Source organism: Staurois parvus, unplaced genomic scaffold, assembly GCF_062004578.1.
Source record: "Staurois parvus isolate SC_StPar_1 unplaced genomic scaffold, SC_StPar_1.0 ptg000949l, whole genome shotgun sequence".
NCBI lineage: Eukaryota > Metazoa > Chordata > Amphibia > Anura > Ranidae > Staurois > Staurois parvus.
In genome coordinates, this window is record NW_028318745.1 from 214,540 (window position 1) to 240,188 (window position 25,649).

General features: G+C 46.7%; 2 protein-coding genes across 7 annotated transcripts in view; one reads left to right on the plus strand and one right to left on the minus strand.

Moving 5' to 3' along the window:
* NMNAT1 (nicotinamide nucleotide adenylyltransferase 1) overlaps positions 1–25,649 on the minus strand; it is a 68,540-nt gene that overhangs the window by 23,170 nt on the left and 19,721 nt on the right. The gene's annotated exons all lie outside the window — the stretch shown is intronic.
* On the plus strand, positions 2,311–21,086 carry LOC149441763 (uncharacterized). Of its 3 annotated transcripts, none has more exons than XM_089656906.1 (6): positions 2,311–3,253; positions 6,953–7,015; positions 13,506–13,585; positions 15,137–15,267; positions 18,315–18,381; positions 20,782–21,086. In XM_089656906.1, exons 1-6 carry the CDS (start codon positions 3,060–3,062, stop codon positions 20,910–20,912), a joined length of 666 nt encoding a protein of 221 aa, XP_089513032.1. In that variant the 5' UTR covers positions 2,311–3,059; the 3' UTR covers positions 20,913–21,086. The 3 variants fall into 3 exon arrangements, with proteins under 3 accessions (XP_089513032.1, XP_089513035.1, XP_089513034.1); XM_089656908.1 differs by lacking the exon at positions 2,311–3,253 and adding an exon at positions 6,770–6,864; XM_089656909.1 differs by lacking the exon at positions 18,315–18,381.

Sequence of the window (25,649 nt, forward strand, 5' to 3'; positions counted from 1 at the left end):
CGCAGTGGGTACCCAGCTGTGAAGCCGCAAACTATCACAGCCGGGTGCCCACACTGAACATGCCGGCCTCCTGGAATACAGGACGGCCGGTGAAACGGGCTGCGGGGGACACACCACGGGACCGAGGGACAGGTAAGTGCAGGTAACTGTAGCTGCTGACTTTTAAAAAACAGCCACTCACCTGTCCCTCGGTCCCGTGGTGTGTCCCCCGCAGCCCGTTTCACCGGCCGTCCCGTATTCCAGGAGGCCGGCATCTTCAGTGTGGGCACCCGGCATGCACGAGTAGCGCTGCGCTTCCTGAATGGCCCCCATCGTCTTCTGGGACCTGTCACGAGGGACAGTTTTAGCTACAAGTGACAGGTGAGTGAAACTCCACTTTAGGCCCGGGTTCACACTGCTGGGGTGCGGCACATCACATGATTCACCCAGGAACCGCACCACATTCCTGTGCAATCCACATGTGGTCTGTGCAGTGTAATTTGACCCGTATATTTTGTATGGCTCAAATCGCATCCGCACCAAAAAGGTGCAGGACACTTTTTTTTTTTAGCCACTCGCCCTCCAGAAGATTTCCCCCCATTCCTGACCAGGCCATTTTTTGCAATACGACGCTGCATTACTTTAACTGACAATTGTGCGGTCATGCAACGCTGCACCCAAATGAAATTTATGTCCTTTTTTTTCCCCACAAATAAAGCTTTCTTTTGGTGGTATTTGATCACCTCTGCATTTTTCATATTTTGTGCTATAAACAAAAAAAAGACCGAAAATTTAGAAAAAAACCCAATATTTTTGACTTTTTGCTATAAAACATATCAAGTAAAAAAAATTTCAGAATCTAATTTTTTCATAAATTTTAAGGCCAAAATGTATTCTGCGACATGTCTTTGTAAAAAAAAAAAATCCCAATACGTGTGAATTAATTGGTTTACGTGAAAGTTATAGCATTTACAAATGGTGGTATAGATACTGGGATTTTTGTTTTACTACTTCTAATGGTGGCAATCAGTGACTTATAATGGGACTGCGGCGGACATTCATACATTGGGGGGGGGAGCTAACTGCCACTGACATCCCCAGTGACACCAAGACAGTGATCAGTGCTAATAAAAAGCACGAACGCTGTACTAATGGAACTGGGCAGGAAGGGGTTAACATGAGGGGCAATCAAAGGGTTAACTGTGTGCTCTTTTAACTGTAACTGTGCTGTGTGTGTTGTACTGTGTAAGCATGCTGCTTTGTATTTGTCTGTTATGCAGAGCCATACAAAGCAGCATGCTGGTGCTGACAGGGGAGAGATCTCTATTTGTCTACACACAGACCTCTCCCCTGTCAGTGTTCCTCAGCGATCGCCGGGTGCCATTGGGGAATCTCCAGCAGGGACCCGGTGATCGACAGTTGTAGCCGCCAATGGTGGCGCGGGTAGGGCGGTGTGCGCGCCCCTTTACCCAGAAATGCAAAATCACGTATATATTTGATTGCCCCTCAGAGAGATGAGGGTCTTCATAGGGCATATGTATGCACTTATTTAGTTTAACTATTACAGTGTTTTATTTTCATTTTTTGATCGCTTTTCAGAGGTGTGAAGGTCTCTATAGTGCTCACAAAGTTTTAAGTGTTCACCTAGCGCAGTATCCATTTGAATCCGTGATTTCGCGCAGCCCTGCCGCCCTGTAGCAGTAGTTCTGCTATAGGGCGCTCAGGAAGCAGTTGATAAGTATGGAGGAAGGAGGAGGCTGGAGCCCTGGGGCTGTGTGTGTGCATTAACATACGCAGCACAGAGGGACACAGCTGGCCAGGTGCGTGCACACAACGGTGGCTCCACAGCTGCCCAGGAAGGTCGAGGGATCACTAATGGGACTGGCCAAACAGGGAAGATAGGAAAGTTTTAAAAGTATGAGAAGCAAAAAAAAAAAAAGTTTAATATCACTTTAAGAACACATTACCCTTGACTAGTATGGGTATAGTAGGAGTCTAAAAAAAGAGACACTCGGGGTGCACAGAAGACAGAAGGAAATCGAATTCCCAGAATAAAGAAAAAAGGGTTCCAACCGATGACCAGAGAACATCGATTGGTCACTTCAATAAAAGTGACTTGAAGCAGAGTGATGATTTGCTCTCTGGTCCATTCAGCAACCTTGTAGGACACACATTGGCCAGTAAGGGGCGCCCTCCAGCAAGCATGTGCGGCTGGCAGAACATCCCTATTGTTCCCACTCATGGCATAGCTCACTTCAATACTTTTTGTGTGTGTCCATTCAGCTGTACCAAGTGTAGAGGCGGCCAGCCCCGGGAGGACCAGTCCCTCGCTCGCTGCTGCCAGCCACGTCTCCGACCACCATGCTGCTCTGGCTGGTTCAGTCCCTCGCCATCACCCTCATGGTGTGTGTGATAGTTACTAACTGGTTCGTGGTCAAAAGCACCCAGCTGGTCCAGGGGCTCATCCGCAAGATCCATCGCTAATACAAACTTTGTCATGACGGACGATTGCTTCAGAAGTCCCATCTGTCTGGCCAATCGCATAATATCTTCTGTTATAGCAAGAGATTGCAGGATATAGAGAGCGCAGGGGGTAGAGAGATCGCAGGGGGTAGAGAGATCGCAGGGGGTAGAGAGATCGCAGGGGGTAGAGAGATCGCAGGGGGTAGAGAGATCGCAGGGGGTAGAGAGATCGCTTGGCTATAGAGTATGAAAGGTATAGAGATTGCAGGGGTATAAAGATCGCTGGGGTATAGAGATCGCTGGGGTATAGAGTATGAAAGGTATAGCGATCGCAGGGGTATAGAGTATGAAAGGTATAGAGATCGCTGGGTTATAGAGATCGCAGGAGTATAGAGATCGCGGGATATTCCTTTCTTGTAACAATAGCTAAGGCCACTCTTTTGGGTTCCAGCACAAGTCTCCACTCTTCTCATTGGACTACTCATTTTCCAATTGCATTGTACAGAAATTTGCCAGCGTGCTGGAAGACAAAAACAACCAACGCGACTGATCTTCCACTTTTGAAAGTTTTTTTTTCCGGATATGAAAAGCGACCCTCATATGTGATACATCGGGATATGTTCCTTTTATTGGACACAGACTTATTTTACTCCTACGCCTACATGAAGTATGATTTTATGCGACACGGAGACGTTGCGGGGCCCCGTACCACAGGAGGAGCGCAGGAGACTACCACACTTCAACAAGGCGAAAACCCCATCATTACCACCTACCTGTTCATTTCCTGTCTAGGAAGTCCACCTCACTTCAGGTAGGTACAACTGTTCCTATATTCTGTGTCTTTATTGAGATTTCAGACTCTTGCAGTGATATTCCACCCTCCGCACTTTCAGCAGCTGATATAATCACTGAATACGCAGCTCCTGTATCTTCTAATCCTGGTCTATGTTCCAGTTTACATTGGTGCCATGACCACAGCCCCAGGTTTCCTATTTTAAGGTGGCTCCTTTCACTTGCAGCATCCTATGGAGCCACCCCTTACATGCAGGGACAAGAGTTGTTTCTTCCTACACTGTGTGCGTCAATAGAAATACACAGCCCATAGCCTAGGATAGAAGGGTAATGCTGGCCATAGACGGGTCGAAAATCAGCCGATTTTTCGGCCAGAAAAAAAATCTGCCAATTTTTGCACCGTTAGTGGGTTAATTGGTCGGCCGTTTTGCGGGTTTTTTGCACTTTTGTTTTTATCGGTCAAGTAGGAAGATTCACGGCCGATTTTCCCGGCAATGATGGGCAAATCGGGCGATTGTTTTACAGAGGAAGAGGAAGAGGAGGGAGGAGGAAGAAGAAGAGGATGAGGAGGAGGAGGAGGAAAAGGAGGAGGAGGAAAAGGAGGAGGAGGAAGAGGAGGAGGAGGAAGAGGAGGAGGAGGAAGAAGAGGAGGAAGAGGAGGAGGAGGAAGAGGAGGAAGAGAAGAGGAGGAAGAGGAGGAGGAGAAGGAGAAGGAGGAGGAGAAGGAGGAGGAGGTGGTATAGGAAGAGGAGGAAGAGGAGGAAGAGGAGGAAGAGAAAGAGGAGAAAGAGAAATAGGATGAAGAGAAAAAGAAGGAGGAGGAGACAACGTTTTTTTTTTTTTTTTTAAACGGACGATTTTCGACCCGTCTATGGCCTGCATACTGGAGTTGAGATGAGATCTTCTCAATTGTATAATGACTTCAGGAATCAGACACATCTTTTGGCAATCACCTGATGGTGGCAGTGTGGGTGAAAACTTGTCCAAAGTAGTACAATGTTACCATAGTAACTTTGGGGAAGTGATCAGTATTTTTTTTTTTTTTTTACATAGTTCGCTTATAGCAAAGAATTACTTTGCTATAAGCAAGCATTTACCTGAATGACATCGATTTATTCAGGGTTTTTTTTTTTTTTTGTGCTTAGCTGTGAATTGGCCACAGCTAATCACATGACATGTGCATGTGACCTGCTGTGACCATTCACAGCTAGACACTAGTATACAATGGATGGCATGAATGAAGCCATCCATTGTATACAACTGTCATGTGACCTGCTGTGATTGGTCACAGCAGGTCACATGGTACCGGCAACGGGGGGCCGGTACTCAGATCTGTCATCGACCGAGGTACACCCCAGTGACAGATCGCGCCGCTGCGCGGCTCTGCAAGCACGAAAACTGCGCATGTGCGGGAGGACGCCATATGGCGTCCACCCGCAAATCTACAGCCTTTTCCCGACCGCCAAACGGCTATTGGCTGGGCGGCTATTGGTTAAAAAAAGTCCCTAACCCTTTCCAAAAACGCAGCAGCTTAAAAAAGCAAAAATGTGTTCCATAGGAAACCATGTTACATGGACTGTAGTGCAAAAAGCACTAAAAAACGCATTGGTGCGAACAGAGCCTGGCTTAAATATGTTAGTGTATCTAAATCTGCTAGTACATCTAACATTCCCCTCCCCCTCAGACTGACAGTGCTGCTGTCTGCTGTGCCCCCTCATCCAGAGTAGGGAACGCTCTAATACAGGAAGATTGTTGCTGACAAGATCACCGGGTGAGAACAAAGGGAAAAGACTTAAAAAAGGAAACTAATGCAGCCACCACATCTAATGATTGGTAAGCTGCAATTTAATACTCCTTTAAATGTTTGTTTTGTCCAGGGGCAGAGAACGTAGTAGAAATACTTACCTTTTTCTCATTCCCCCAGAAGTTGGCGCTCTCACCCACTCCAGGATGTGGATCCAGCCCTCACCTTACTCACGTAAACTAATGCAGCCGCACATCTAATGATTGATAAGCTGCAATATATTACATTTTTGGTTTTGGGTTTAATACAGCTTTAATTCCGTCCTGTGATGACCAGATGTTCAGGGAAGCAGCACAGAGCTCAGGAGCCAGCAGCATTGAAAGCTGTAAAGTGCCGGGGTGGGAGTTTTAAAGTGTTACTAAACCCACAACAGTACAATCAGTCTGTATATGCAGTAAAGCATGCTTGTTATACTCACTGTGGAATCTAAGGGGTTAATCCTCTGCACTGTGTAAAAATGATGTTTGATCCTGTCTAGTGAATGCAGGGTCCGGGGAGACCAGATATATAGTGAATGCAGGGTCAGTGGAGACCAGATATAGCGAATGCGGGGTCCGGGGAGACTGGATATAGTGAATGCAGGGTCCGGGGAGAGCGGATATAGCGAATGCGGGGTCCGGGGAGAGCGGATATAGCGAATGCGGGGTCCGGGGAGAGCGGATATAGCGAATGCGGGGTCCGGGGAGAGCGGATATAGCGAATGCGGGGTCCGGGGAGAGCGGATATAGCGAATGCGGGGTCCGGGGAGAGCGGATATAGCGAATGCGGGGTCCGGGGAGAGCGGATATAGCGAATGCGGGGTCCGGGGAGAGCGGATATAGCGAATGCAGGGTCCGGAAAGACCGGATATAGTGAATGCGAGGTCCGGGGAGACCGGATATAGTGAATGCAGGGCCCGGGGAGACCAGACATAATGAATGCAGGGTCCGGGGAGACCAAACATAGTGAATGCAGGGTCCGGGGAGACCATACATAGTGAATGCAGGGTCCGGGGAGACCGGATATAGTGAATGCAGGGCCCGGGGAGACCAGACATAATGAATGCAGGGTCCGGGGAGAGCGGATATAGTGAATGCAGGGTCCGGGGAGAGCGGATATAGTGAATGCAGAGTCCGGGGAGAGCGGATATAGTGAATGCAGGGTCGGGGGAGAGCGGATATAGTGAATGCAGAGTCCGGGGAGAGCGGATATAGTGAATGCAGGGTCCGGGGAGAGCGGATATAGTGAATGCAGGGTCCGGGGAGACTGGATATAGTGAATGCAGGGTCCGGGGAGACCAAACAGTGAATGCAGGGTCCGGGGAGACCAAACAGTGAATGCAGGGTCCGGGGAGACCAAACAGTGAATGCAGGGTCCGGGGAGACCAAACAGTGAATGCAGGGTCCGGGGAGACCAAACAGTGAATGCAGGGTCCGGGGAGACCAAACAGTGAATGCAGGGTCCGGGGAGACCAGACATAGTGAATGCAGGGTCTGGGGTTAGTAACACTTTAACAAATAGTAATGCTATGCACATTGTGAAATGCTCACAGTGTGCAGTGAAATCAGAGAAAACACTTTCAGTACTGGAGAGGGGCCTGTACAACTATGCAAGACTAAAGTTAAGTGCTTTTTTTCTGTTTGAACACAGAGTGTGTTGGGATTCCCCTTTAATAAAGTCAGCAGAGGAGAGTGTGTAGAGCAGGCGGCGATATATTATTTATAGGTAGGTATTGGGTGACTGTTCGGGAACTTTCATTGCAGTAGATGCAGAATGATCCACTACTTTCTGGCTCACTCATCCTATCACCTCAGCCGCTGGCTCCCCCGCACCCACCGGAACAGGCTGTGAGCGCCCCCCATGTACCCATCACCGCTCACACAAGGTGTGCCCATGTGCCGTCACTAATGATCGCCTTGTCTGTCTCTTTTCCAGGCTGGGGACCATTGCAGTGGCCGGTGTGGCTCTTACGGCTCCTCAGCTGTACGTACTTCTAAGGTCAGTATGGCTGTGCCAGTGTTGTTCTACGTCTTTCATGTCTAGGTGGAGCACAAGCCAAAAAGCTTTCTTAAGTTCCACTCCTTTGGCTACCCATACATACAGCTCTAGGAGATATCCACGTCATTTGATGCATATCCCTGATGCTGGGGCCAAAGGGTCCATATGGGACAGCTCAATACACACCAGAATGTGGTGCACCATTAGGACTACCCTTTGAAAACTTGAGGAATAGAGCTGTGTAGATGCTGCTGTTCTATCACTAAGCTGCCCAAGTTTAACCAGGTCTATATTGTCCTCAACATGTTCAGTTCATGTTCCTAAATATTGTACAGGAGTGAAATCTTTATTCATTAAAGAAGAATTCCAGCTATGGACATTTTATACATAGTTCCATTGATCCAGCTTGGACCAATATAACCATCTACTGTATATACCATACCTGACCAATGCCCCTGGAAGCTGGAAGTCACTGAAGTAGACCCCACATTTCCAATGATCTCCAGATCCGTGCCATACCATACCTGACCAATGCCCCTGGAAGCTGGAAATCACTGAAGTAGACACCATGTCTCCAATGATCTCCAGATCCCGTGCCATACCATGCCTGACCAATGCCCCTGGAAGCTGGAAATCACTGAAGTAGGCACCACGTCTCCAATGATCTCCAGATCCTGTGCCATACCATGCCTGACCAATGCCCCTGGAAGCTGGAAGTCACTGAAGTAGACCCAACGTTTCCAATGATCTCCAGATCCGTGATATACCATACCTGACCAATGCCCCTGGAAGCTGGAAGTCACTGAAGTAGACCCAACGTTTCCAATGATCTCCAGATCCGTGATATACCATACCTGACCAATGCCCCTGGAAGGTGGAAATCACTAAAGAAGACACCACGTCTCCAATGATCTCCAGATCCAGTGCCATACCATACCTGACCAATGCCCCTGGAAGCTGGAAATCACTGAAGTAGACACCATGTCTCCAATGATCTCCAAATCCCGTGCCAATCGACTGCCCTGTTGGATTCTGGACACAGAAGGTTGACCTCTCAGCACAGAGGCCATTTAGAGAACGATTTGTTTTTTTCTGAATTAGTTCATAGCATTCTCTCATTGGACAAGGTGGAGAGGTGAAGCAGTGGCATCATGCTTTCCACCTCTTCCATTCAGAGAAAGCTATATATCAGAGGTCTCAAATCTTTCCAAACAAAGGGCCACTTTACTGTCCTTCTGATTTTATGGGGGTCGGAGTTTGCCGAGTGGGACTGGAAAATGGCCTGATGTCAGTGGATATAACCCATCATTGGTATCAACTGAAGGAATAGGGCCTCATTGCTCATGTCTATGGGGGAGGAGCCAAAATTGCTAGTGTTTGAAGAATAGTGCCTTGTATCAGTGGGAGGAATAGTGCCCCACCATTGGTGTCAGTGGGAAGAATAGTGCCCCATCATTGGTGTCAGTGGGAGGAATAGTGCCCCATCATTTGTATCAGTAGGAGGAATAGTGCCCCATCAGTGGTGTCAAAGGGGGGATTAGTGCCCCATCAGTGGTGTCAATGGGGGGATTAGTGCCCCATCAGTGGTGTCAATGAGGGGATTAGTGCCCCATCAGTGGTGGCAAAGGGAGGAATAGTGCCCCATCAGTGGTGGCAAAGGGAGGAATAGTGCCCCATCAGTGGTGTCAGTTGGAGGAATAGTGCCCCATCAGTGGTGTCAGTTGGAGGAATAGTGCCCCATCAGTGGTGGCAATGGGAGGAATAGTGCCCCATCAGTGGTGTCAATGGGGGGGAATAGTGCCCCATTAGTAGTGTCAATGGGGGGGGGGGGAAGAGTGCCCCATCAGTGGTGTCAATGGGAGGAATAGTGCCCCATAATTGGTGTCAATGGGAGGAACAGTGCCCCATAATTGGTGTCAATGGGAGGAACAGTGCCCCATAATTGGTGTCAATGGGAGGAACAGTGCCCCATAATTGGTGTCAATGGGAGGAACAGTGCCCCATAATTGGTGTCAATGGGAGGAACAGTGCCCCACTTTTGGTATCAGTAGGCGAAAGAGTGCCCCATCATTGGTGTCAGTGGAAGGAAGAGTGCTTCACTATTGGTACCAGTGGGAGGAATAGTGCCCCATCATTTGTGTTAATGGGAGGAATAGTGCCCCATCATTGGTATCAGTGGGAGGAATAGTGCCCCATCATTTGTGTCAATTGGAGGAATAGTGCCCCATCATTTGTGAGGAACAGTGCCCCATTGTTGGTGTCAGTGGAAGAGAGAATGCCCCATCAATGGTGTCAGTGGAAGGAATATTGCCCCAGGGGACGGATAATAGCAAGCAAAGGGCCACATTTGGTCCTTGGGCTGCAGTTTGGAGACCACTGCTCTACATTTTCTGAATTAATGCAAAGCGTTCCCTGATTGGATAAGGTGGAGAGACAAGGTGGTGACATCATGCTCCCCACCTCTTCCATCAGAGAAAGCTTAGCTCTACATGTTTTGAATGAATGCATTCTCTGGATGGCTTCCTGTGTTCACAATGTGGGAGGAAGAGGTTGCTCAGGACCCAGAATCTGGTGAAGATGACTGGATTAGTTGCATCTACTGCAGTGATTTCCAGCTTCCAGGGGTGTCGGTCTGGTATGGTATATACCAGGGGTGGGCAAACTTTTTGACTTGAGGGCCGCAATGGGTTCATATATTGGACCCGGGGGCCGGACCAAGAGTAGATGAATGATGTGTATGTGTCATCCATAGTAAGTATAGTAATATTCCCCCATAGTAAGCATAGTAATTAATCCCCCATATAGTAATTCATCCCCCATAGTAATTCATCCCCCATATAGTAATTCATCCCCCATATAGTAATTCATCCCCCATATAGTAATTCATCCCCCATAGTAATTCATCCCCCATATAGTAATTCATCCCCCATAGTAATTCATCCCCCATATAGTAATTCATCCCCCATAGTAATTCATCCCCCATAGTAATTCATCCCCCATATAGTAATTCATCCCCCATATAGTAATTCATCCCCCATAGTAATTCATCCCCCATATAGTAATTCATCCCCCATATAGTAATTCATCCCCCATAGTAATTCATCCCCCATAGTAATTCATCCCCCATAGTAATTCATCCCCCATAGTAATTCATCCCCCATAGTAATTCATCCCCCATATAGTAATTCATCCCCCATATAGTAATTCATCCCCCATAGTAATTCATCCCCCATAGTAATTCATCCCCCATAGTAATTCATCCCCCATATAGTAATTCATCCCCCATAGTAATTCATCCCCCATATAGTAATTCATCCCCCATAGTAATTCATCCCCCATATAGTAATTCATTACCCCTATAGTAATTCATCCCCCATAGTAATTCATCCCCCATAGTAATTCATCCCCCCTATAGTAATTCATCCCCCATAGTAATTCATTCCCCATATTGTGTCAATTCACTTACTTTTGCTCCGCGCGTTCCTCTCGCCATGTTCCCGCGCCGTTCCGGTCTTCAGGGCGGACTGTGAGAGGAGCCTAGCTCCCCTCACGTTCGTCATGCTGCCCCGCCTACACACATCCTGACAGCCATCCTGACAGTATCACGCTCCACGGGCCGGATTAAAAGGTCCGCCGGGCCGAGGTTTGCCCATTGTTGGTATATACTGTACATAGTGACAATAGCTCAAGCAGTATCAATGTAAGTTTGTATAAAATATTTGTATCTGGAATTCCACTGCATTTTAAGTCCTCATGCACACAGGACATTTTTTCAGTGGCTGTTTTTGGCTTTTGGTGTTTTTTTCTACAGCCAGTAAACTCCCCAACATGTTATCCTATATGTCCATACACACATAGGTTTTAATCAGCATTTTTTGGCTGGAAAAAAAAAAAAAAAAACTCAGGACTAGTGAGTTTCTAGAGGAGTTTTTTTAGGTGTAAAAATGCTCTAATGCTGGTAAAAGCTGAAAAACGTGGTAAAAGTCAGCGTGGTTTTATTTTTAGTAAAAATTTTATTAAATTTTTTTTGTGTAAAAACCGCTAAAAAAATGCTTAAAAAGCGCAAACGTGGAATAAAATGCTAGAAAAAAAATGCGGAAAAACTTGTATTTTTAACGTGACTTTATACAGCTAACGCTACCGGTATTTTTCTGTTGCAATATTTTTACTGTTATAAAAAACATAAAAAAAACAATTATACAACAATCCTTGTAGGCCCTTCTAGCTAACAGTGTGCCCAGTGTGCATGAGGACTGAAGGCTAACCCCCCCCCCCCCCATTTGGGACCAAAAACACCCCGGAGAACAAATGCAGTTACTAGGATCCCAGCAATACGTAAAAGGCGCAAATACCCATGCGATCATTTTTGCAGATTGCCATATACAAGATAAGGGGATAATATAACAAGAAGTATGGCAGAAACAATCAGACGTGCGAGATAAAACATTTTAGTAAAAGTGAAGATCTTGTTTCTGGTTTGAAAGGTTTCGTTGCACGGGGGGGGGATGATCACATGCGTTATTATTTAATAAAAACTAGAGGAGAGGCTTACCTGCCCCACTGATATGACCGGTTCTCTTTCTACTTATTCTGAACAAGAATGACCCTCCAGCTTGTCCCATATCTCTATCTCCTCCAGAATACGTCCGCCATGATTACCTGAACACTAAATACTACAGGTATAAAATATTCATCAACCCCGATACACTTCACCAATTCCATTAAAATATGCTACTAAAAAATTCAGAAAAGCGTGGGAAAGGGAACTGGGGGGCGTGCCATCGTGTGTTCGCATTCCAAAGATGTGTGGGGAAGCGCGCCGCTTACAGCAGCCAATGAAATCCCTGCTGACACAGATATTATAATTATTATGCTTTTTACTTTACGTCATTATTACACAGTGCCCATCAGAATATGAGAATGTCACTTTCATGCACAGCCCATTCGATGATGAATCTCGGGAGTCACTTTGGGTGGGGGGCCCATGGAACACAGCTCACTTTGGAGAGGTGGGGAGATCCCTGTCTCAGCTCCCCATATCCCTATTATGTGTAAGTCACCCTGTGCCTGTTAGGGGTACAGGGTGATCTGTCCTAATATTGAGGTGGGGGGTTGTGGATTGTTTAATGCCATGTGGTTGCATCCCATTGTTCTATTGTGTGTCTTGCTTGGGAGCAAACTATTATGGGATGTGTTTATGTGTTTGGCTTGGTGGGGGTGTCTCCAGCAGCCCTCCCTCCTGATGGGACTGTCTGTTGGTGTGTCTCTTGTTACTAAATGTAGATTGCCCCACCCTGTGTCATTATGCAGGGAGGGGGGATTGCTCCCTTGAATGAATATATCTTGTATCTGCTAAAATAAACTAGTCTACTCTGGTTTACTTCAAGACTGGTATCCTCTAGTCTTGTATGGTCGGCTGTGGTGGCTGTAGTTGGTGTTCGGACGGGGAAGCGGCATTCTAACGGAAGTACTCAGCGCAGGCTCGGTCGATTTCATTACATTGTGTGCAAGACTGAAGGAATGGCCAGAGTTCGGCTTTAAAGCTACTGCTAGTCACATGGCTCCCTGGAGCTCTAGATCATGAATATGCAGTTAGCTTGGCCCACCCCTTCTGCTCCTCACTACTTATCCATTGCTGTGACTGGCCAGCACACTGACCAATAGTAAGGAGAGGCCAGCCCACACGCAACTTAAGTTAGGAACACGGTTTGTTATTGGTATAGCAGCTCCTCCATGATGCTCTACATGGCAGGTGACAGTAAATACTGGCTTCCTCTAGATCAGCAGCTGTACAGTGAATGCAAGATATTTTATTAATGATTTCGACTAGGGGTGCTCAACCTTCTGAAAAGCGAGGGCCACTTAAGTGATCTGGTAACCGGTCACAGGACAAAATGAAATGAAATGGTTCTGAATTTTGAATAGCATAATAAACATTTTCCTCCTGCAGCCCCTGAATGCCAGTTGGGAGAGGAGGAGAAGCCAGCTTTCAGTGGTTGCAGGAGGAAAATGGAGAGGACCGGTTTTTGTCTATACCGCCCACTCTGCCTCTCCTGTCCAAGTGTAAAACAGAATGTGACAGAGAGGCCGCATGGGCCCCCTGGAGCATGGGAAGAGGTCGCTATTGTGACCCATGACACTACATCAGTAGTTGGGGGGGGGGGGGGGAATTTGGTAAGAACACGTCTCAACTGAGGGTTTTTACCCCCCCCCCAACTGCAAATGTAAAAGGAGCCCTTACTGTCCTGGGCCCCCTATAAGGTTGCTTCCATACCAATGAGCTGCGGTTCACCTGCTCCGTGAGTGCAGTGCAGTTCTGCAGGTTAGCCGTGCTTTGCCATGGACTTCCATTATATCTTGCAGGTGTTGTGCACTTTCTGAAAGCATTCAGTTCGAGGTTGAGGGCCACATCAGAGGGCTCCGCAGGCCACATGTGGTTTGAGCACCCCTCCTTCAAACTATGAAGAGATATTTGTGTTCTGTTCTGCAGGCCGAGCTCCTCGCGGTATTGTAGCCAACCTCTGCTGGACAATCTCATCTGCCACATTGGCTTCACGCTATTCACCACGGGTAAGAACACAAGTCCTCCCTATCCTAACCCAACAATTCTTGGTGCCATTTACCAAAGCCTTCCTCGCAGTTGTCACGTGTCAACTCACTATGCACTTTTTAAACTGGAACCAAAACAACCCCCAGCGTTATTTCAGGAGACAGATCCCCCCCCCACCCGACACTGATTACCACCATCTCTAGCTCCTCCACCATTCTGTTCCACTGTTGGAGCCATCGTTGAAACTTGCACTGTTAATAACTCCCATGTGACAGTGTTTGAGCCTAGCGATTGGACGCTCAGCTCTGAGTACTGCGTCCTGGGAGGATGAGCAATAGGCCACCTGCTTCCATATACATGGATGTACCTAGTATATACAATGGCTCTGGCAGGTGAATGATGTGGAAAATGTATATGCAGGTGGGAGCTTTAAAGAGACATGTTTTCTTTAAAGCCTTTAAATGAATTAGACAAACTCTTCTTGCAGTGGGGTCCGGTTGCAATGTAAGCATTGACTACTCAATCAGGTGCAGGGCCAGGACAAGGGGAGGGCAGAAGGGGCGGCCGCCCCTGCTGCAGCACACAAGCATGCTCTAGTGGTAGGCAACCGTAAAGCAAGCAATTCATAGCACATGTGCAGTACACATTCCATGGCAACCATGGGCAGCAGAAGAAGGGGCAGAGAATGGGTGCAGGGTGGTGCACCCATTCTATAGCACTCACTAGCAGCAGGGGAGTGGGGGTGCAGTTCCCCATCCATGGATGAACCTGTCCTGGTAATGGTTACAGGGGTGCAAGAAGAAGATGCAATACTTACCTTGTTCCCTGCTCCAGTAGGGTCCCTCCAACAGTGTGATGTGTCCGGTGAAGCCTGCTCTCTAAGGTGCCCCAGGTCATGTTAATAGCCCTACATTGTACATGATGACACCAAGAGGCCGCCCACTGCCCGGAGTGCCCGACGGAAACCAGGGGAGTGCTGGAGCCGGCAGGAGCAGGGGTAAGGTAAGTAATGCAGCCTCTTCAGCTTTCCCTAGACCAGGGTTTCTCTACCAAGGTTCCATGGAACCCTAGTGTTGCCCCAGAGGTTGCTAGAAGTTCCCTGAGCAATGAGCAAGTTCTGCCTCTCAGATAAGTTCCCACTGACACCATTGATCTTCTTAGTGATCTGTAAGGGACAATTCTTCCTAATGACCATAAGTGTGAGGAGCATTCCGCCCACTGACCCTCACACTAATGCATCTGATCAGGAGTTGTAGATATAGTCATTTGTAGCCGGGGTTCCCCGAGTCTGGAAAGTGATTTCAAGGGTTCCTCTGCGTTGAAAGGTTGGGAAAGGCTGCCCGAGACTGTTGGGTATTTAAGCCTTGCAGTACAATGCAGGGGTCACAGAGCAGGGGTAGATTTTGTTTAGTTCTTGGAATTGGGCTTTAATTTATCTCGTTCGTGATCAGAAGTCCTGACTAGTTATTGTCATAGACAGCATCACTCCTTGTCCTGGTCACTAGAAGTCCCTTTTTTAGCTGAACAGACCCCGCAGTCCCCCCAATAACTCTGTCCCTGTTTCTCTGCAGCTTTTGCTCTGATCCTCGTCCTTGTGGACCCCGTCCCACGCTGGCTGAAAGTCCTCTTCCACACATTCGGAGCGGCCTCTTTCACTGAGGGGATCTGCACCAGCATGATGACATTCCTGGCTGCAGAATGTGTAAGCAATACTATTCCTATTTTTTGGACCTTTTTTTGCCAACATTTGCAGGCCCTTTCAGTTTCCTAGGAACAAAGTACTGTACCTCCAGTGTCAATGGCTTCTAAGGTGGAGCCTAGCCACAACATGGCTGCCTCCAATCGGGAAAAATGAAAGAGACACTTTCAAGTAGAACTAAAGGCAAACTTTTTTTTTTCATGTTGGATGGAGTAAGGGAAGGCTAATACCCCATTTATTTATTATTTTGCCATCTGTTTACGATTGGGGAGATTTCCCTTCACTTCCTGTCAAGTGGAAATCCATCCAAAGTGAGATAATCTTTGGTGTCACCAAAATTAGTGTCCTCATTGGATGATTTCCCTTTTTGACTGTTCTGAGGACTACCCAATATTTGGGATTTTCTTTCACTTTCAATAATAACAATAAAGCCAGTCAGCATTTTTTTTGCTATCTGTGTCCTATTGGGGAGATTTCCCTTCATTTTCTGTCAAGTGGAAATCCATCCAAAGTGAGAGAATCTTTGGTGTCACCAGAATTAGTGTCCTCATTGGAACATTTTCCCTTTTTCCCTGTTCTGGGGACCACTCAATATTTGGGATTTTCTTTCACTTTCGATGATAACAATACAGCCCGTCAGCATTTGGGTTTTTTTCCCAATTGGGTCCAATTGGGGTCAAGAAAAGCCCTCAATGTATTAAAATAGAACTAAAGGAAAATCTTTTCTTTACATTTTAGAGAGGGCAAGGAAGGGTTATAATCCCCACCAGGTTTTTTGCCATCTATGTCCTATTGGAGAGATGTCCCTTCACTTCCTGTCAAGTGGAAATCCATCCCAAGTGAGAGAATTCTTGGTGTCACCAAAATTAGTATCCTCATTGGATGATTTCCCTTTTTCCCTGTTCTGGGGACCACTCAATATTTGGGATTTTCTTTCACTTTCGATAATAACAATACAGCCCGTCAGCATTTGTTTTGCTGTCTGTGTCCTATTGGGGAGATATTCCTTCACTTCCTGTCAAGTGGAAATCCATTCAAAGAGAGAATCTTTGGTGTCACCAAAATGAGTGTCCTCATTGGATGATTTCCCTTTTTCCCTGTTCTGGGGACCACTCAATATTTGGGATTTTCTTTCACTTTCGGTGATAACAATACAGCCCATCAGCATTTGGGTTTTTTTGCCATCTGTGTCCAATTGGGGTCAAGAAAAGCCCTCAGTGTATTAAAATAGAACTAAAGGAAAATCTTTTCTTTTCATTTTAGAGAGGGCAAGGGAGGGTTATAATCCCACCAGGTTTTTTGCCATCTATGTCCTATTGGGGATATTTGCCTTCACTTCCTGTCAAGTGGAAATCCATCCAAAGTGAGAGAATCCTTGGTGTCACCAAAATTAGTGTCCTCATTGGATGATTTCCCTTTTCCCCTGTTCTGGGGACCACCCAATAGTTTGGGATTTTCTTTCACTTTTGATAACAATATAGCCCGTCAGCATTTGGTTTTTTTTTTGCTATCTGTGTCCTATTGGGGAGATTTCCCTTCACTTCCTGTCAAGTGGAAATCCAACCATAGTATCATTTTCATAGGCGTTTGAGGAGCATTAAAAACGCCTCTCAAATGCCTGCTTTCAAAGCTAGTGTGAACGAATACTAACAGGGGCACAGACAACAATAAAAACTGACAGTGGTTCTAATCCATCTCCACCCTCTCCAAAACTCAAAAAGTTTATCCTTTAGTTATAGTTTTAGTCCTCAAGCACACGGGACGTTCTTAAAGCGGCTGTTTTTGGTATTTGTCATTTTTTTCTACAGCCAGTAAACCCCCTAGTATGTTATCCTATGTGTCCATGCACACAAAGACTGGAATCATTTTTTGGCTGGAAAGAAAATCCAGGACTAGTGGGTTTCTAGCAGTGGTGCACCAAAATTAAAATTCTGGTGACGAAACCGAAAATGAAAATTCAAAATGCACTTGGCCGAAAACCGAAATGCGCAGTTTTTAAAAATGAATATATATTTTTTGGAAAAAAAATACACTTTGATTAATTGCTACAGGTTAGCAGGTTTGATTGCCTACAGGTTAGCAATGTAAAGTTACAGAGGAGGTCTAGTGCGAGAATTATTGCTCTTGCTCCGATGTTCGTGGCGATACCTCACGTGTGTGGACACCATTTCCATATGTGGGCATGATCTACGTATGCGTTCACCACTACGTGCGTGTACGGGGGGACGGGGGCACATTAAACTTTTTATTTATTTATTTATTTATTTTGCACTGTCCCTTTAAAAAATGTTTTAATCACTTTTATTCTTATCACAAGAAGTGCATGCATCCCTTGTGATAGAAATAATTAGTGACAGGTCCTCTTTATGGAGAGATATGGGGTCAGTAAGACCCCACATCTCTCCTCTTCAATGTAAAGCATTGGATCAAAAAAAAAAAAAGCATTGATCTAGTGTTTAAAAAAGAAAAAAAAATGGCCTTAACGGGAAGTGACATCACTCCGGTCCTCCAAGGGCATAGAGATGAGAGGCGGCCATCTTTCCTTCACTCATCTCTATCGCTCAATGGTTTCTCAGGTAAGGCTGAGAACTACCGAGCGGTGGCCGGTGGCGGCAGCGGCGGGCAAGGGGCGAGGGGTGGCGGGCGGTTGGCGGCGAGGGTTTTTTTTCGGCACCTGTATCGGTGCTTTTTCTTTCATTTCGGCCTGTGGCTGAAGGGGGTGTTTTCGGCCGAGGCGTTTCGGCCACCGAAATTTCAGTGCATCCCTAGTTTCTAGGAGAAGATTTTTAGTTGTAAAAACTCTCTAACACTAAAAAATGCGAAAAAAATTAAAAAAAAAAAAAAAAAAGGTCGGTAAAACGCGGCAAACCGGCGGTTTCAGATTTTTTTTACTGATGCAAAAACACTAAAAAAACTCATGTTTTTAACGTGACTTTACACAGCTAACGTTACCAGCGTTACTAAAACACCCCGTGTGCGTGAGGGCTAAAAACTCAACCAGACTTCAATGACGTGTAATAACATGAGCTCTCTTTCTGATTGGCTCACAGGCAGCAAGCACGCCGACTCTCTTCCAGGTGTCAGTTGTGTTCTGTGTGCTCAATGCGCTGTCTATAGGTAAGTGGACCTGTCTTATCCCTACACTGCATTCCAACACCCGGAAGCAGAGCAGACTTTCAGATTTTATATCTGGACCAGCCAAGCCGGACTCATGTCTCTAATGATGGTCACGATGATTTGATTTTGTTTTTTTTTTTATCCAATTAAAATGATTGAATCTGCAAACAATGGAAAAGTCCTTATCAGACGCACATGGGTGGCATGAATTATTAATGGCACCCCAAGCGCATCTATCAAACGTGGTGCATTTGTGGCCCACTACCGCATTACCATGTGGTTTGGTGTGGTGTGGTTTTTAAAACCCTTGCCTGCCGTACTTTTTGAGCGTTCCCGTGTGTTTGGCAGCCCACTGAAATGAATGGGTAGTCAACAAAGTAAAGCGCAAAAAAAAAAAAAAAAATACGCACGTTCTGGCGTGAACCAACACATGAAGATTCTAACAGCAAGTGCCCGCGATGGGCCCCGTTCACACCACACTAGTGCGTTGCTGTGTGCTAGAGAAGTAAAGCACTATATAAATCCTGTATTATAATAATAATAATAAAGAAATATGTAATCATACTACATGCAAGGCAATTTTTCTTACATTTTTCACATACATGTAAAAATTGAGTACTGTCCGTGATACTTTTTGTATTTGCACTACAATACAATTTTGAGGACAAGCTTTCGGGGAATGTCCCCTTCTTCAAGGTCCAAGCAGTACTGATCACAAAGTTTTAGCAGAATGTTAGAAGAGATGTGGGGGACGAAAAAAAAAAAGGAGACTAGAGATAAGACACAGCATAAGCAAAGTATGGGGGGGGGGAGACAACACTCACAGAGGAAGTCATGCTTGAGGTGATAGTCATAAAACTGTCGGATAATGATTGAGGAATCCCATGTCCAGATTCAGGCCGTTATCTCTTGTGTCAAATAAAATTATCATACTTAGTTCAAAAGTTTTTCTTTCCTGAATGGATTTGAAATTTCCTTTAAGAACTAAAATATTGAGGTCTCCCAAAGTGTGGTCCGGTTGTGCGAAATGGTGTCCCACAGGTGTGCAAAAGTCATCTTCTGAAGATTCATCCTTGTTTGCAACTTCTGTCCTGTTATGTTGGCGAAACAGGACAGAAGTTGCAAACAAGGATGAATTTGCACAGACATACCATCAAGGAACATAAAGAAGATGACTTTTGCACACCTGTGGGACACCATTTCGCACAACCTGACCACACTTTGGGAGACCTCAATATTTTAGTTCTTAAAGGAAATTTCAAATCCATTCAGGAAAGAAAAACTTTTGAACCAAGAATGATAATTCTATTTGACACAAGAGATAACGGCCTGTATTTGGACAGTGTAATTTCTGTCTGCTGCCTTGATCTTCTGCAAGAAGCATGAATCACTTATGATAAGTTTTCCTGACACCAAGAGAAAAATGGTGACAGGGGAGGGACCTCAGCTTTGATCCTGTGTGGAGGGGGGGGGTGTCCCTTCCCTCCAATCAGCTCTCAGATCTCTCCTCACTGAGCTCTGCAGCTTATAATTTCAGCTCTCCATCCCTTTTGTTCTGAACTCTCAGACAAGCTTTATAAATGCAGCACTTTGTACGAATGTAAAGAAGAGATGCAGATAAACAGGTACAACATATGTAGGAGGATATGTTTCATCTCTGTGTATCACCTGAGGCCAGTCACTTCACTGGGTATATGTAAGGAATTATAACCATTTTACATTTTTTAACGCTTTTTTTTACACTTTAAGTTCTTCTTTCCTTTTAGATTTATTGCTATCACAAGGGGGCTTTGAGCAGGTAACAGGTACTCTTACAGAGACATCAAGGGTCTATTAGACCCCTGCTGTTTCCCAGTACCCTCCAAAGCAGCTAACCATGCCCCGATTGTGCTTGATTAGCTGCTTCCATGACTGTAGCAGCCAGCAGATGACAATTCTCAGACCGGAAATCATTGTTGCTTTTGGCTTCATTAGCCACAGAGGAGATGGGGGAACGGATGTTCCTCCATTTCCTCTGTATCTATTTATTCTGGCAGTTTACCATAGACCTGGGTTCCCCAGATGGAGGGTGGAGCTAAAGAACCAGGCAAGGCGGAGCTGCCCTTCTCACCACTGTAGAAGTGCTCAGGTGGCTGTAGAGCTGCCCAGATCACTTTTACTGAACAGCAGATTGCAGTCTGTAAAAAATGATACCACGCCCTTGGCTTATAATCGCTTACAGGCTTGTTGTTTTTATACACTCGGTGATCAGCAAGTGATTAAAAAAAAAAAATAGTAAACTACCCCACAAAACTGACAGCATGCACTCTGTAAGCATGTGTGCAGTGTGGGCAGGCTCTTATAGTGCATATACAGGTATGTGATTTCTGGAGTACTTCCTTAATATCTCCCCTCCCACAGGTTTCTTCCTGGCGGTCGGTCCTTTCTGGCTATCAAACTCCATATTCCCCGGGCTGGTGCTGAACAAACAATCCCGCACTGGGATTTGCTATGAGCCAGTGGTCTGCTGCCCATGCTTCTGGCATGTCTAAAGAATTCAAAGAAGATTCCACCATCACTAGAAATCACAGCGACCCTATATACAATAGACATCCAGTTTACCCTGCACCTAGCGTCCTATTCCTGCAGGTGGCGTAATAACTCATTGGTCTATTGATCCAGCTGTGTCCTTCAATGAATGAAATAAAAAAGCCTTCCTAGATCTATTCAGTTCAACTAGAGCCATTCATTTCACCCTGTACCTGGCCTCCTTCTCCTGCAGGTGGAATAATAACCCATTGGTCTACTGATCCAGCTGTGTCCTTCAATGAACAAAAAAGAGCCTTCTTAGATCTATCTACTTTACCCCATAACTAACAGCTTGCTCCTGAAAGCGTCATAATAACCCATTGGTCTACTGATCCAGCTGTGTCCTTCAGTGAGTGAAAGAGAAAGATAAAGCCTTCCTAGATCTATTCAGTTCACCCTGTACCTAATCTACTCCTGCTGGTGGCATATTAACCCATTGGTCTACTGATCTGGCTGTGTCCTTCAATGAACAAAAGAGAGCATTCCTAGACCTATCTGGTTTACCCTGTACCTAGCGGCTTACTCCTGCAGATAGAGTAATACTGATCCAGCTGTGTCCTTCAATGAACAAAAAAGAGCCTTCTTAGAGCTATACAGTTCACCGTGTACCTGGTCTCCAACTCCTGCAGGTGACCTGATAACCCGTTGATCTACTGATCTGGCTGTGTCCTTCAATGAACTAAAGAGAGCCTTTCTAGATCTATACAGTTCACCGTGTACCTGGTCTCCTACTCCTGCAGGTGGCATAATAACCCATTGGTCTACTGATCTGGCTGTGTCCTTCAATGAATGAGAGAGCCTTCCTACATCTGTCCAGTTCACCCTGTACCTAGCGGCTTACTCCTGCAGATGGAGTAATAACCCATTGGTCTACTGATCCAGCTGTGTCCTTCAATGAAAGAAATTGAAAAAGAAGATTCCTAGACCTATCCAGTTCATCCTGAGCTCCTTAAAGAGGACTCTAGTCAAACAACCAAAACACACCTGTGCACTGCCTGAAATTCCTTTACACCGGTCATATGATTTACACACCACTGCCATGCCAGACAGTATGAGGATGACACCACTGTTTCTTATGCGTCCTTCTGCAATTTCCTGTGTCAACTCCTTGCTCACTGGGTAATGAAAAAGCCTCACCATGCTGACGAGATCCCTCCTGTGCCCTCTCACCACAGCTCCCAGGGCCTGCAATATGTCAGGATGACAGTGCTGTGCAATGGAACAGAGCTTGACAGCCTCACAGCGATATAAACGCTAGACCAGGGGTCTCCAAGCTTTCTAAACAAAGGGCTGGTTTACTGTCAGACTTTAGGAGGGCCGGAGTGCCCAGTGGGAGTAGAAAATGCCCCAGCGTAAGTAGAAGTAAAAAAAAAATAAAAAATGACATAGTGCTTGTAGTCAGTGGATGGAGGAATATCGTCCAGTCATTGGTATCAGTGGGAGGACTAGTGCCCCATCATTGGTATCAGTGGGAGGAATAGTGCCCAATCATTGGTATCAGTGGGAGGAATAGTGCCCCATCATTGGTATCAGTGGGAGGAATAGTGCCCCATCATTGGTATCAGTGGGAGGAATAGTGCCCCATCATTGGTATCAGTGGGAGGAATAGTGCCCCATCATTGGTATCAGTGGGAGGAATAGTGCCCCATCATTGGTATCAGTGGGAGGAATAGTGCCCCATCATTGGTATCAGTGGGAGGAAAAGTGCCCCATCATTGGTATCAGTGGGAGGAATAGTGCCCCATCATTGGTATCAGTGGGAGGAATAGTGCCCCATCATTGGTATCAGTGGGAGGAATAGTGCCCCATCATTGGTATCAGTGGGAGGAATAGTGCCCCATCATTGGTATCAGTGGGAGGAATAGTGCCCCATCATTGGTATCAGTGGGAGGAATAGTGCCCCATCATTGGTGTCAGTGGGAGGAATAGTGCCCCATCATTGGTGTCAGTGGGAGGAATAGTGCCCCATCATTGGTATCAGTGAGAGGAATAGTGCCCCATCATTGGTATCAGTGGGAGGAATAGTGCCTCATCATTGGTATCAGTGGGAGGAATAGTGCCCCCTCATTGGTATCAGTGGAAGGAATAGTGCCCCATCATTGGTGTCAGTGGGAGGAATAGTGTGCCATCATTGGTGTCAGTGGGAGGAATAGTGCCCCATCATTGGTGTCAGTGGGAGGAATAGTGCCCCATCATTGGTATCAGTGGGAGGAATAGTGCCCCATCATTGGCATCAGTGGGAGGAATAGTGCCCCATCATTGGCATCAGTGGGAGGAATAGTGCCCCATCATTGGCGTCAGTGGGAGGAATAGTGCCCCATCATTGGCGTCAGTGGGAGGAATAGTGCCCCATCAATGGTGTCAGTGGGAGGAATAGTGCCCCATCAATGGTGTCAGTGGGAGGAATAGTGCCCCATCAATGGTGTCAGTGGGAGGAATAGTGCCCCATCAATGGTGTCAGTGGGAGGAATAGTGCCCCATCAATGGTGTCAGTGGGAGGAATAGTGCCCCATCAATGGTGTCAGTGGGAGGAATAGTGCCCCATCAATGGTGTCAGTGGGAGGAATAGTGCCCCATCATTGGTGTCAGTGGGAGGAATAGTGTCCCATCATTGGTATCAGTGGCAGGAATAGTGCCCCATCATTGGTGTCAGTGGGAGGAATAGTGCCCCAAAGTTGGTACCAGTAGAAGAAATGGTTCCTCCTTGTTGATATCAGTGGGAAGAAGAAGTACCCTCCCCCCCCCCACCACACCAGAGGGCCAGATAGAGGCAAGCAAAGGGCCACAGTTTGGAGACCACTGCTCTAGACCTAACCAGGCTACAATGGATTACAGGACATTAATAGAGATCTCAGATAATTCTACCTGCAGTATTGTCATTTCTCCAATAAATAACTGAACAAAATAGCATTTTATGGATGGATTTGTAATGTTTGGTCTGAATTTGGCTCTAATAGCCACACGTCCCACTATCTTGCAGGGATGAGTTTTCATGTTATCACTCACCCCCCAACAGAGCCCCCTACTTTTGTCTTCTCCTGCACAGTAGAAGAGAAGCTCGGTGCCTTCTACAGGCAAGGAAAGGGTTCACATTAGGGGATCACAAAGGCCGCCATTCGCCACAACGCCACTAAAGAGTTACAGTTATGAATGCAAGAGAAGGATGGCGTGATCGGATGAGGACAAGCAGGACAGGATGCTGATTGGTGGAACAGAAGGGCATTCACAGTGAATGAACAATGATGCTCCTTGACTGATCCCAGGAGCTGCCAGTAGGGGGCACCATCCCACTTCGATGATGATGTTTACTGATTGACAGCGGCTGTGCTGGGGGCTCCTCATAGGGGGCTGATACCCTGCATAGACATCATTACTGAACTATACAGGGATTAGCGGTGGGGGGGGAGCATGGGGGGGATGGGGGGGGGTGCAGAAACAAAGGAAGCCTCTGCCAGTGTGCAGTAATAATGGAAGCAGCATTCCCTGCACTCAGAGAGGCAATTTGTCCGGATATTTCACTCCGAGAGGAAATTAATGAGCAAAATACGCACAACCCACCCGGCTCCGATCTCAGCTGCTGCTGCCACAAGCTTCGACATCAGAAAAATAGATCGCCTTCTGTGCGCCAAATCTGGAACATTTCAGGCTCCATTCACACCTGTGCAACTTCAGAATACTGCCATGTTTATTGCGACGTTACGGTGCGACTTTGGAGGATCGCGACTTTGGCTTAGACCACGAACGATTGTGTGTGCTGCACAAAGTCGCATGTATATCATTCCGGTACGACTTTCTTGCGACTTTTGAGGGCTCACATTGAAGTCCATGGCCTTCGAGTCGCATGAAAGTCAGACCAAAAGTAGTGCAGGCGCTACTCTGAAGTCGCACCGATTTGAATGGTACTCATTGGGAAACATGGGGTGCGACCTGTCTGGAGACCTTTGAGGGTTTACACTGAAGTCATGAACCTCTAGGACTGTCGGGGGGGGGGGGCATTTGGGACTGTAAGGGAGGGAGGAGGACATTAAACATCTGGGACTGAGGGGAGGGGGACATGGAACATCTAGGGGGGAGGGAACATTTGGGATTGTCGGGGTGGGGGGACATTTGGGACTGTCGGGGGGGGGACATGGAACATCTGGGACTGTCGGGGAAGAGGGGAGGGGGACATGGAACATCTAGGGGGGAGGAAACATCTAGAAATGTCTGGGGGGGAGGACATTTGGGACTGCCAGGGGGAGGGAACATCTGGGACTGTCAGGGGGAGGGAACATCTGGGACTGTCAGGCTGGGGGAGGTTGGACATAAAACATTTGGGAATGGGAGGAGGTGTGGAACATCCGGCACTGTCAGGGGGTTGGTTGGGGGGATGGAACATCTAGAACTGTCAGGGAGGAGGGAACATTGAACATCTAGGTGATGAGAACATCTAAAACTGTGGGAGGGGGGACATTTGGGACTGCCAGGGGGGATAGAATATCTGGGACTGTCAGAGAAGAGGACATGGAACAGCTGGGACTGTCAGGGGGGAGGACATGGAACATCTGGGACTGTCAGGGAACGGGAGGGGGACATGGAACATCTAGAACTCTCGGGAGGGGGGACATTTGGGACTGCCAGGGAAGAGGACATGGAACATCTGGGACTGTCGGGGGGACATTTGGGACTGCCAGGGGGAGGGAAGATCTGGGACTGTCAGG

What these genes read in the sequence shown, in the direction of transcription:
- LOC149441763 (XM_089656906.1), top strand. Translation starts at nt 3,060, where the DNA reads ATGTTCCTTTTATTGGACACAGACTTATTTTACTCCTACGCCTACATG. An exon ending in GGAAGTCCACCTCACTTCAG is followed by an intron (nt 3,254 to 6,952) that starts GTAGGTACAACT and finishes TCTCTTTTCCAG; the next exon opens with GCTGGGGACCATTGCAGTGG. An exon ending in GCTCAATGCGCTGTCTATAG is followed by an intron (nt 18,382 to 20,781) that starts GTAAGTGGACCT and finishes CCCCTCCCACAG; the next exon opens with GTTTCTTCCTGGCGGTCGGT.